Raw genomic sequence first — 13793 nt, 5'->3', positions numbered from 1 at the left:
CCAACCCTGGCAACATCCTTGGAAATCTTTTCTGAACACTTCCAAGTTTCACAACATCTTTCCTATAGCAAGGAGACCAGAATCAAATGCAGTACTCTAAAACAGGCCTCACCGATGACCTGTACAGCCACATCATGACATCCCTAACTCCTATACTCAGTGCACTGACAAATGAAGGCAAGCATGCTAAACACTTTCTTCACCACACTGTCTACCTGTAACTCCACTTTCAAGTCCTGTGGTCCAGATAGCTGCAAGGAAAAGTTGCATTTATGCTGAAGCCAAGGATGGTGGTGGCAGCGATGGATGACAGGAAGAGAACAGCTGGCCAGGACAGAAGCAAAACTTAATAAGTGACAATAAGAGTTGAGAGTAGGAGAGAATGGGTAGGCTAACAATCATCACAGTTTCATTCATATTATCCACAAAATGGTAGTAATGAGTCTTAGACAGAGAGCTCCTAATTTTCTCATTCTCACTAACTCCTCCCCAAAGAAATTACTCCTCACTGGAATGCAATTCGTTGGCTTTGGTTGCCCATCTTCACAGAGTAAATCATCATTTTTGTGAGAACCTTGACAGTACCAATCTACGAGCCAACCTACTGTGAAAAGCAGCAGCACCCAGTATAAACACATGGGTATACAGGAATGCTGAAGGGCTTCTTTTCATGCTATATGGATAGGTTAATGATCCTGAGAACCCTGATCAATTTTACATTCCATTGCCTTATGATGCTAGGGCTAACTCAATACTGTGCCACCAAAGATGAACCAACTAAGTAGAAACTTGAGGACTCAAACCTGCATCCCACATCCTCAATCTGCGTAACTCAATGACTTACTGGCTGAGCTTTTAGGGGAGTTTCTAATCTTGACCACATTGTTTTCATATGGAAGTTTCTGGTCTCTTTCAGAGAGAAGACTCAGAAAGTAATGCTTTGTGATTCACTCATACATCTACAAGAAGTCAACAGATGTGTTGGCAGGCGCTTGGGAGCATCGCCCTTCTAACCATTTGGCTCGGGCAACAGTGCTCTCAAGGCACAGAAGGCTCTAAAGAGGTGAAGCAAAGTAAATTAATTGGGGAGTAAAAATAATTAATTGCTCGTTAATTTAGATTTAGTAACCATGACGGTAGATCATACAGATCACAATCTTGCAAATGAGCTCCTCAAGTTGAGCCTAAGGCCTGTCACCTTCAGGCTGTAATCAAATTAAACAGCGAGAAAACTGATTTTAAAAATAAATAAATAAAAGCTACAGTGTATTAATGAATCAAAAGAATGCATTTAAATACGAGACCAGCAATCCATATTAAGGCTCTCCACAGGATCAAGCAGTAATTTATATGAAACTTCAGGGAGCACAGATAGAAACTAAAGTGCACATACCCAAACGCTCAGCCAAACTCATGTACACGGGGTCCACTCGCCGCATTGTTTTCACCAGATCTTTCTTCCGGAACTTGATCTCCACTGTCCCCTCTGGCTCCAGTACACCACCTCTGTAATGAGCAAAATCCATTTACAGGCTAATTAACCATGCAATTATTCAAGGCATAAATTAAAGTCACAGCATGTTAAAAAATAATACAAATATAGCATGGACCTTTGAATAAATAAGAACTCATTCTCAGTTCTTTGCTCGGTGCATGTAAGTGGGCCGTGGATTTAACAAGGATAACATGTCTGGATTTACTTTTCTAAGAATCTTTCTCTACCTATTGAGAACTAGTCAGATATGTTATTTTCTGATATTAAGATTTAAAGCATGACTATTAGCAACAAGTTTGTCTTTGTTGAACCTTTGCATGGTGGTATATGGTCATTGTTAAAACGAGACAAAAATGGAGATTCAAGATGGCGGCAACCCAACAAGTCAGAGTCTGTAGTGCTCTGCCTAAGACTCCGGCAAAGTGGGGCACTTGCCTTCACCTCACTCTTTAAATCATTTAAGATAGCTTTTGCCCAGCGTAGTCAGTCATTTTACATCAAACTTGGATAGTTTGGCGTTGTTTCTAAAATGACTAAGGGCAAAAACTCCCGCAGCTCGCAGAAGCATGACCGAGAAATTGAAAAACTTGAGCAGCGGGTCGGAGGGGCGGAGCAACGGGCTGTGGCCTCGGAGACGGCTGCCAAGTCATCCGTAGGTCAGGTCCGAGCTCTCGAGCAGCAAATCCGGACCCTGGAGGAGTGCATCGACGACCTCGATAATTGGAGCCTTCGGAAAAATATTCGGTTCCTGGGCCTTGCCGAACGGGAAGAGGAAGGCCAACTTGTAGACTTTTTGGAGCGATGGCTCCCACAATTATTGAAGTTGGAGTCGGGCCTGGGGCAGACCAGCGCCCCTGCCCGGTTCTAATCAGACTCCAATGCTACAAAGAAAAACAAATGCTCCTGGGAGCAAGAGGGAAAGTCTCCTTTCAAATATGTTTTGCATTTTTTTTTAAACTTAGGAATAGCTTTTAATTGTTTTGGTTTAAATGTTTTAAATAATTTTTGTATTTGTGAATTTCCTCCAGTCTTTAATCAAAGTTTTCTGAGTGGGGTTCTTCCTCCTGGGGTGTCTTGGGCTTGTCTGGACGATCATGGCTAGCCATTCGCTTAGGTAGTGCACCTGGAATGTCATGGGGAGTAATTCACCAATCAAAAGGAAAAAGATATTATCAAGTCTCAAAAAAGAAAGGGTTGATGTAGCTGTCTTACAGGAGATACATCTACTTGACAAAGAACATTTAAAGCTACAACAGGGTGGATTTGATCAGGCTTTTTTCTCATCTTTCAGTTCAAAAAGTAGTAGCCATTCTTATTCAGAAGAATCTTTCTTTCCAAATGTTAAGCCAGATAAAAGAGGAGTCTGGACAGTATATATTGATCAAAATATTTGGAGAGGAATATGGAATTTTGAATCTTTATTGCCCCCAGCGCATCCCTTTAAATTTGTAACGGAAGCGTGCTCTAAGTTGATGGCTTTTGGAGTCCGCCATATAATTGTAGGAGGCGATTTTAACTGTATTATGGACTCAGAGACAGATAGGATACCTAAGAGCACTACGGGTATATGTCTGAGATCTAGACAACTGGCAGATCTGAATAAGGAGCTAGGGCTAGTAGATATATGGAGGTGCCTTCACCCCCAGGGTAGAGACTTTACTTTCTACTCTAACCCACACAAGTGCCATACCAGAATTGAAATGCTTTTTGTCTCCTCGATCCTTTTGAATTCCACACAGTCTTGGAAAATAGGTATTATAGCTATTTCTGATCATACCGCAGTATATATGGAAGTCAAGATTAGGGATGATGGAATAGGCCCCGACATTGGCGTATGGACCCCTTCTTATTGAAGGATAGCAAATTTATAAAGTATTTTTCGCAGGAATTCAAAACCTTCTGGGAAATTAATTCAGGTACAGCCAGTAACCCGCCGATGATGTGGGAGACCACTAAGGCATATGCGTGAGGCTTAGTCATCTCATATTCTGCAACTCGGAAATGACAAAAGGGAGAGCAACAGTACCTGCTCGAGGCTCGCTTGAAGGCAGCTGAGACAGCATATCTTAACAGGCCTTCCATTACTAAGCTACAAAGGATCACAGCCCTGAGGGCAACCTTGAATACCGCATTTACCCAAACAGCAAAGAGGGAAATACTATTCACAAACCAGAGATTATTTGAATATGGCGACAAGCCTAGCAGATACCTACCATACCTTACTAGAAAGAAAAAGGGTCCTCAAGCCATTACTTCCATTAGAGAAAGTGCTGGTACCCTGATTTGGGATTGTAAAAGAGATCAATACAGCCTTTAAAAAGTTCTATTTTGAACTGTATAAATTGCAGGGCTGAGAGGATAGAACCAAGAAGATGGAAACCTTCTTCAAAAATTTGGTCCTTCCAGGCTTAACCTCTGAGCAGGTATCGATCTTGAATGCCCCCCTGACAACCCAGGAAGTACTCGACGTGGTTAGGCAGCTTCAGAGTGGCAAAGCACCTGGACCAGATGGATTCCAGGTTGAGATTTAAAAACAATTTATAGGGGAACTGGCCGAGCCACTCATAAATATGTATAATTACTCACATAATCAGGGCTGCCTCCCGCCTTCGTTGAGAGAAGCAAACATCTCTCTTATTCTTAAAAAGGGAAAGGACCCAGAAGATTGATAATATAGACCCATATCCTTACTAAATGTGGATTTCAAAATTCTTTCTAAAACGTTAGCATTAAGATTGGAGAGGGTCTTACCATACATCATAAAAGAGGACTAGACGGGATTTATAAAGGGTCGCAGGTCAACTAATAATATTAGAAGGGTCTTAAATATGATTCAAGCCAGTCAACAGGGAACAATACCGGTCTAGCTGTCTCCTTGGACGCAGAGAAGGCATTTGATCGGGTAGAATGTGCATATCTTTTTTATGCACAGGAATGGCTCAGTGTCAGAGAGGTATTTACTAAATGGGTTTTAGTATTATATAATGATCCCAAAGCAGCTGTGATCACCGATGGTTTAAGTTCGGATAGCTTTAGTGTTGGCAGGGGTTGTCGTCAGGGATGTCCCCTTTCACCATTATTATTCATGCTAGTGATTGAACCACTGGCGGGAGCTATACAAACTGACCCTAATATAACAGCTCTGAGGGTTGGATCGGGCAAACGTAAAATCACTCTATATGCAGATGATGCCCTCCTCTTCTTAAGTGATCCTTTGATATCCGGGTCCCATCTAATCCAAGTGATCAATTTATTTGGATGTTCTCAGGCTATAAAATCAATTTTGTGAAATCTGAGGCCATTCTGTTGGGAGGTCATGCCAGTATATCCAATTTACCAGATGGATCTTGCTTTCCCTTTTGGTGGTCACTAAAAGAATTTTGTGTACTTAGGTATTTTTTATCACCCCAGTATTTGGTCAGCTGTATAAAGCTAATTTTGTGCACTTATTAGAGAAAAGAAGACAGGACCTTCAACGCTGGGGAGATCTCCCAATATCCTGGTTAGGCAGAGTAGCCCTAGTTAAGATGAATATTCTACCTCATCTTCTATATCCTATGAGAATGCTCCCCCTGATGCTGCCGAGACAGGTGTTGCGTAAGCTCTACCGCTGGCTCGGCTCCTTTATTTGGAATCATAGACGGCCCCATCTCAAATTAGAAAAGCTGCAGCTCCCACAAGCAAGGGGAGGACTGGACTTTCCAGATTTTAGGAGGTATCAGTTGAGCTCCTTATTATCTTATGTAGCTGATTGTGGGTCACAAGAGACCCAATCTGGTTAGATATTGAGACCTCCCAAGCAAAATGTCCCCTCATCAATCTTTTATTTATGGACAAGATGAGAGCTATTATGGACTACTATAAAAACCCTATTGTATTAAATACAATTAAAGCCTGGAGGATAATGCAACAAGATGAGGGTAACCTGCAAAAAAACCTCCCCTTATACTCCAATAGTGGGAGGACAGAGATTCCAGCCAGGGGTGACAGACACTACATTTAAAGCTTGGAAGTCCAGATATATCTCCTACTTGGGAGACCTGTTCGATGGGGAGGTTATGATGTCCTTTGAGCAGTTGCATCAGAGGTTTGGACTGCCTAACAGGGACCTTTTCCAGTATTTCCAAATCTGAGATTATATACAAAAGAAGACCACACTGATAATTAATCCCTATAAATTGGATAGGGAAAGGAGTGTGCTATGGCCGAAGGGGCCCCCCTCAGTTAGTACTCTTTATCACTCATTACATAATAAAGTATCCAAAGACATGGAACGACTACTTAAAACCTGGAATCAAGAATTAGAGTTGGAAGACTCATTAGAAATGTGGGAGGACATCTGGGAAAATGCCAGAAAGGTCTCTATTTGTAATAGAACTCAGGCTATTCAATTAAAGATACTCCATAGGGCTCATATGGCACCTGAACGACTCGCAAAATTTAAGGCAGGAGCATCCCCAATGTGTCCTAAATGTAAAATAGAAGTTGGTACTCTCATGCATTGTCTATGGACATGCCATAAGATCCGTAGGTATTGGGACAGAGTAGCGAGTGCCTTGTCAGAGATCTTGGGTACGGAGATTAGATTGGATCCAGTGTCCCTGTTTTTGGGCTCTTCAGATTTTCCCTCCCTGGATGTGTATGGGAGGAAATTATTTACCATTCTCTCTTTCTGTGCAAGGAAAAAATATTTTAGTGAATTGGGTAGCTGAAGGCCCTTTCGAACTGGCACAGGTTAGTCATGGAATATATCCCCCTTGACTTCCTCACAAATATGGTGCACCAAAAAACTGAATTATTCTGTAAAACATGGCAGCCCTTTTTGAACTACATCGACACAGATATTTCGGCCATATGTCCAGGGCTTTTGTCTGACTGCAGTAATGGCTCTGGCTGGTTTAGGGACCCCTGGAAGGAGGTTTTATTATCACTTGATGTAAATCTATTTTGAGCATGTATCTAGGGGGTTTTTTTCTCCTTTTTTTTGGTTATTATTTATTTCTTTTTATTTATTTAATTTTATATTGATGTTTATACTTGCTTGTATTACTTTTGTAATTTTGTGAAAAATCTTAATTTTCTCTTTTTATATAAAAAACAAAGAGACAAAATTTGTCTTCTTGTATTCATCAGGATTAAGACTCGCCCGTTGCTGATGAGTGCAAGATGCAATGTTTTGCATCTGTGTTTCATTTTAGCAATGGTTAAGTAACAATTTTCCTGTTAGCTCATTCATGCCAAGCCATCAAGTGTGGTTCTCACGACATTCTCTACCGCTGACGAGGTGGTGAGAGAATTTGGCGCAAACAAATGATTGGTGAAAAGCTAGGTTTACGTTAAAGCTGGCAAAGAGAAAATCTGCACCATCAAGGCTAGATGCCAGAAACATCCCTCTTCTTGTATTGCACAATATCAATTTCACCACGGAGACACCACAACTGCGTGGCAACTGGCAGCACTGTTCCGTGACCACAGTTCGTAAACAAGGAGGACATGAGATGGATATGAGGTGGTAGCAGTGTGGTGGGGCAGGAAGCAGAGCAAAAGAATGTTCACAAACAGACAAAGAGGGGAAGAAATCCACAAACCAGAGGATACATCAGCCCGGTCTTCTTTTATGTCACTTGGGTACCCTCACACTGACAGGTTTTGAGCTCCAGAATGTGCCATGGCGAAGAAGCACCAAATAAAAAAATGGAAACGTAATAAAACACAGTCACAGAATAAGTTGCAAACTCCTCTTAGATACTTTCCAGCAGATTGATTACGCAAAATGGGAATGTCTGCGTGGGTTTCCTCCGGGTGCTCCGGTTTCCTCCCACAGTCCAAAAATGTGCAGGTTAGGTGAATTGGCCATGCTAAATTGCCCGTAGTGTTAGATGAAGGGGTAAATGTAGGAGAATGGGGTCTGGGTGGGTTGCGCTTCGGCGGGTCGGTGTGGACTTGTTGGGCCGAAGGGCCTGTTTCCACACTGTAACTAATCTAATCTAATCTAATCTAAAAGAGGTCACCCACAACCTTTGTTAGAGAACCAGGAAATAGATTACCAAATGGAAGAGGAGAAAAGAACACTGACACATGTGAGGACAAGTGATTATATTTAATATATATATATGCACATTTATATAAAATTTGTATATTGTGACAGTCACACAATCTGAACAAGACCAGCAACCTCATTGCATATGGAGAATTGTGTGAAAAGTCAAACTGAATCAGTGCAGTCTCAGGAGTCTCAGAGTTGTCAGATTACATTTAGATTTCCTTTCACAGAATATCGAGAAACATGGATTTAGAGCGAAACTTTAAATGAGGAATGGATATATACAACACAAAGAACATTCACAAATTTGGTGAAATAAATGAGAACTATTCACCACCCTAGCCCACTTCTCTCATCATGTAGTGAGCGCTGCTGCAGAGGAATGGCTCTTTAGATGTCAGTATTTTTCCAGAAAATACATCCAGTTCATATTTTAACCAGTCCTGCATTAAAGAAATATGCTTCTTTAACCCATACAAATAAAACTGCTCATTTGCTGGATTTCAACTACTTAGTAGCAATGCTTCTTTAGGAAAATCAGGATAAATATGGGCCAGTATAAATAATCGGCAGTCTCCTATGAGGTCCTGGCTTAAATTGATTCTGTCAATTTTCCACTCTTTCATTTTCATTCATTATACATATTTACTAACAATGTTTGAAGACAGTGAAATTACCACATGTGGCTTAGAAATTATTTTTCGATATTCATGCCTGTGTGATCCTAACTGGTGGATGACACAATCTAGTTGTGCGAAGTGAAAAATGCAAAGAGCTGTTGAGTATATAAAGGGTTAACCAGCAGTGTAATCATAGCTGACTCGATTTCCATACCTGCTCTCCTTGTCTGCATACATCTCCATGTGCCTGGGGTTGATAGTGGGGTCAATGACTACCCATGAGCCACCTCTCAGTTCTGCATTTGGAGGGATATACACAAGCATGGGTTGCCTGTACTCTCGCAATCCATCGACTATGCATGCACCAAACTTTAGCACTTGATCATACATGTCTGGAGGGGAAGAGGAGAATGGTTAATTTCACAGGAATTCGCATCCTATCAAGCCACTCATGCTGAGACAACGACCCTTGTGTTAATTTCTGGTAAATTTCACGGCTGATTTCTTACTGTCGTGGGTCACTGCTGGCCTGTCTAACTAAACCCTAGCATATGGATACCCCCCAACTAAATATTCAGCGAGTTTCATAATTTAATTTTGCATTATCTTGATAATCTTTTAGCCACGTAAAAATGTGCAGAAGACCAATCCAAACGTATCTGGATGTGCTTTTTATCCAACTTGAATTGGACCTCCTAGGTCGTCGAGTAAAGAGTTTTCACTAATGTCAATTTTCAGCATAGCAAGAACTGCGTCTAATCTTTTCCTACTCATTACACACGATTTCTGAGATGGTTTACCCACCATCCAATTGGCTCCTTGCCGTGTGTGTGCAGTGGAGAATGGTGTAATTGTTTATTTTCTCTCTCTCTGCTTTCCCTCCCCCACCTTAGCCCCATGAATAATCAAAGCGGTGCCAAGGAAGAAACGGCATGTGCGTGTTTCTCCTTATAAGTGAGTGGAGTTATCCGGTCAAACAATTTGAGAGTAGATCCTTGTGCTGCAATATTTTATTTACTGATGCTGCAAAGGTGACTTAAAAGGGGCATCCCAATGCACCTGTAGTAAAGTTTCTGCTGCATGCCTTGGCATGCAAAACAGGGTTTCTCAATATTGTTTCTGGATCATAAACACTACAATTTACTGATTGTTTGAAGAAGGACTCTCATCCACAGGATTCCTGATCAAGGACAGGAATCGGTAGCAGGTCTAAACATGATTGAAAGGCAACAAATCTGAAAACTCTCTTTGTTTCATTTCATTTTTTTTTAATAAACTTACATGCTTTTACCTGATAAAATCTTAAGCATAATTATTTCGAGCAAAAGCTCAAATATAAAGTCAGTTAAAATTGAGCCTAATTGATCTTGATAAAATGTGTGCCTGACACTGTGTGCTGCTGAAACAGCTTAGGCTTGAACTGCAAATATACTGCAGCTAACTGACCTTAACAGTGGCAACAATTTCTCATCTTAAGCAATTGTGGGCTTGATCAAAAAGCATGGATTCTACAAATGAATACAAAGCATCAAATCACAATTCAGAAATATTCCATGGCTTTTTGTTGTAAAGGATGCAGAATATCCTGTCGGAGATCTTACATGAGACCAGGTTGCCCCTCAGCCTGGCAGGTTACAGCAACATTACACATGACCTGTCATTCAAGCAATTCTGAATTTGTCAGTCAGTTCAGATTAATTTTGACTGGTGTTTGTCCAGCCACTAGGTGGAGTGCTTCACAGTGGCAAACCATCCAACCTTGGGACATCTGAATTGTACGGATAGTATTGAAGACATATTCAATATTGAATTAGTCACTCTCTTTGATGTAACAAATCTCAGAATTTTTTTTTATGTACTTAAAATTCTTTACCTTTCATTCCACCAGAGAAACCTCGCCAATTGGCAAAGATCATCAGTGGAAGCCCTTCTCGGTTAAAGTCCTTGATAGCTTGAGCGGTTTTAAAGGCAGAGTCGGGGAACCATACTTGACCGGCTTGCTGGATTATCTGTTCACACAGATCACAAATGTATTATCAATCAGTAGCTATTTATTAAAGAAGATTCAAAGTTCAAACAAATTGAGGGAATAGGTTATGAGGGATGGTAGTTGAGGGAATGAATGAAATTTTGTAAATTCAAAGTAAATTTGGGAGAGCAGTTGCAGCAGTTAACCAGTCTCCACATCTGGAACAACTTGACAAGATCAGTGAAAAGAAAAACATTTGCTGTAATAGGCAGCTTGCTGTGGGGTGACAGGGGCATTAACTGCTGGCTGGAGGGCTGGCAAGAACCCATGTTTTCCAGTTAATCATGGTGAGAAGGGGCTCGGGGGATGGGTTAGGGGAGGGGAGGGAGGGGAAGGAGGAGAGAAGGGGGTTGGCAGCAAGTTCGGTCTCAGCAGGCAGTCCCTCACATCCCAATACTGGGATTCTTAGTCAGGCACTGCACCTTTAAGTAAGAACCACTGGAACTGACCAGCACAAATGCCAGGATACGACTGTTGTGCACTCATAGCAGATCGCTCACCTGCCACTGGGTTAATTTCAGCAGTAGGAAAGATTAGCCCTTTAAGGAGGCATGGTTATCTCCTATCACCCTTCCGCTTAATTCAATGGCCCCCATCACCATGAAACTCACTGTGGGGCTGGGCAGATGATTTACCTAATAAGGCTAAAGCAAGCTAAGTAGCAAGTTTTAAACTGCTCACCCTCTTGGTGATGAAACAACAGTGCCACTAACTGAAAAGCATCAAATGGCTCATGAAATATTGGGAGAATTCAGGCTGACCATTTTTAAAATGAAATCATTATTAGCTACATGATTCTAAACAGTAGTTACAAACTAGTGCTGTAACCACAGACCAGGAAATGGAAAATCTGCTGGGGACCTACAATGTTGCAACAGACTCCAAATGGAACATCAGCAGATTAGGTGGGGTCTGTATCAACCTCAGCAGTGGAAGGTGGCCTGGCAAAATACACTACCTCGGTCCACCATGCATCAAAAATTCTCTACTAGTTGGAAAACCCTTTGGAACATCACAAATTCATAAAAAAAATACAAATGCATTTTCTCTATTAGTTAATGTGACACCTGTCACACTGTTATCATCTACGATAGGAATTTCCCAGGAGCGAAGCACACTTTACTGGAGTTACAATGTCACCTTTGTACTGACTGCCGATTCAAAGCTGGTTACATTTTTAATGTTTGCAGAGACCTGAAGAGGGTCATCTAGCTCTCTGCTTTAACTGAATTCTGTTCTCAACTGTTTGTGAAGGGCTACTCAAGGTGGGTTGAACCCTGCCCACTAAAGTAAGATGATGAGTAATTTTAGCAACTTCCCTTTTCAATTATACTACTGTTTTTGCATTACCATATCAACGTAAAAGCTGTAATTTAACAGAGGCCTGAGGAAATTCCTAAGTTAAAACACTATAGTTCTCCATGAATGCACAATGCAGCCTACCTTAGCTTCAGAATCCAGATTTGCAGGGTCTGCCGGGATTGATAACTCTACGGTCCTGGTTTCCACAGCAACCACTCCCACGGGTATTCCTCCCAACCTGGAAAATAGAAAAATGGCATCAGTCCGACACAAATTTTCTATTTAAGAAAATGAGGAAGACCTACACTGATAGTACAGAGATAGGTGGTGAAATAGCTGCCAAGAACAGGTGTGGTTTACAATTGTTTTAAATGTTTATACAAGTAGTAGAGAATGCTTCAAATTCCTGGAATATTTGGAATCAGTTTTAGTGCAGAGGTCACCAGTCCAGAATGGAGGCATTGTACCTCAACACAGGAGCAAAGTCCTCATGGGGAGATTAACGAGTGCCAGAGGGGAGCATTTAAACTAAATTAAACCGTGCGAGTGTCAGAGCCCAAGATCTCAGGGGCCTCTTGCAATTAGGTTGGATTTCAGGGACTAGGCCAAGAGCAGCATAGGGGTTTGTGATCTCTGCTCCTGGCTCTGGGAATGGTTGCTGGGATGAAACATTTCAGAAGACAAAACAATTGTACTAGGAATAGTAACAGCATAAGAGCACACAACATTTCAGAAAAGAGATGGATCAAACAGCAAGCAAGTATGAAGAGGTATAAGATGGGAATGGAGTGCAGATGCTTAAATAAATCAAGTGGATAAATATGATTGATGGGTTACAAAATTTAGGTTGCCACGAGGCATTAAGATAAAATGACAATAACAGATCTATCTCAAACTAGTACGGTTGGGACATAATATTCCCAGCTACAAAATGTTCAGGAATGAGGAGGAAAGAAGAGTCAGAGTAGTAGTAATACTAAAGAAATAAACAATTACAGAAATGGAAAAGGAAAGAGATGATGTATTTGAGCAATCAAAGGCAGAATCTGAATTAAGAAACAATAGATGATCCGTTCTGTTACCATGTATCAACTATTGTGGGAGAGACAGAAAGGAGCAAATTTGTACAAAATTACAGAAATATGCAATACACAAATATGCACTAGTGGCAATGCGGAATTTCAACTCTTAAAAATTGACGGGGACAGTAACAACATAATGGAAAGAAAAAGGGAAGAAATTCTTGAAATGTGTATCAGACAACTTTCTGTTGTATTGCCAACCCAGTGAGGATCAATTCTGGGTAAGTGGGACAAATAGAGCATGTCTGGAAGGCCGAACTTGAAAGTTGAGTACAGATTAAAGACAGGATTCTTGGCAATGTGGAGGAACAGCGGGATCTTGGTGTGCAGGTACATATATCCCTTAAAATTGCCGCCCAAGTGGACAGGGTTGTTCTGAAAGCATATGGTGTTTTGGCTGTCATTAACAGGGGGACTGAGTTTAAGAGCCATGAGATCTTGTTGCAGCTCTATAAAACTTTGGTTAGACCGCACTTGGAATACTGTGTCCAGTTTTGGTCGCCCCATTATAGGAAAGATGTGGATGCTTTGGAGAGGGTTCAAGGAGGTTTACCAGGATGCTGCCTGGAATGGAGGGCTTATCTTACGAAGAGAGGTTGACTGAGCTCGGACTTTTTTCATTGGAAAAAAGAAGAGAGGGGACCTAATTGAGGTGTACAAGATAATGAGAGGCATAGATAGAGTTGATAGCCAGAAACTTTTTCCCAGGGCAGAAATTGTTAACACGAGGGGTCATAGTTTTAAGCTGTTTGGCGGAAAGTATAGAGGGGATGTCAGAGGTGGGTTCTTTATGCAGAGAGTTGAGAGAGCATGGAATGCATTGCCAGCAGCAGTTGTGGAAGCGAGGTCATTGGGGATATTTAAGAGACTGCTGGACATGCATATGGTCACAGAAATTTGAGAGTTCGTACATTAGGTTTACCTCACATGAGGATCAATGGTCGACACAACATCGTGGGCTGAAGGGCCTGTTCTGTGCTGTACTGTTCTATGTTCTATGTTTGAGTTAGGGAGCATTTAGGCGACAATGATCATTATAGTTTCAGATTTGGAATGGACACAGAAAAGGGCTAAGAACAATCAGCATATAAATTGGATGAGGACAATTTCTGTAAATTAAAAAAAGGATCTGATGCAGGTACATTGGAATTGGTAGGCAAACAGCAACTGAGTATTAGAAGCCTTCAAATAGGCAGCTCAGGTACATTCCCAGAAGGAGGAA

General features: G+C 41.3%; 1 protein-coding gene across 2 annotated transcripts in view; it reads right to left on the bottom strand.

Annotated features, from left to right (window-relative positions):
* acaca (acetyl-CoA carboxylase alpha) overlaps positions 1-13793 on the bottom strand; it is a 264322-nt gene that overhangs the window by 40083 nt on the left and 210446 nt on the right. For both annotated transcript variants that reach the window (XM_043718470.2, XM_087977363.1), the window contains exons 48-51: positions 11631-11727; positions 10032-10167; positions 8373-8550; positions 1394-1506 (exon numbers count right to left, since the gene is read on the bottom strand). In XM_043718470.2, the coding sequence (XP_043574405.2) occupies positions 1394-1506; positions 8373-8550; positions 10032-10167; positions 11631-11727 (524 nt within the window). The remainder of the gene's footprint in view (positions 1-1393; positions 1507-8372; positions 8551-10031; positions 10168-11630; positions 11728-13793) is intronic.

Source organism: Chiloscyllium plagiosum, unplaced genomic scaffold (assembly GCF_037043375.1).
Source record: "Chiloscyllium plagiosum isolate Xiang-an unplaced genomic scaffold, Cpla_swu_hap1 HiC_scaffold_31, whole genome shotgun sequence".
NCBI classification, from domain to species: Eukaryota; Metazoa; Chordata; class Chondrichthyes; order Orectolobiformes; family Hemiscylliidae; genus Chiloscyllium; species Chiloscyllium plagiosum.
The sequence above is the reverse complement of the archived record's forward strand: the minus strand, read 5'-3'. Positions and strand labels throughout refer to the sequence as shown.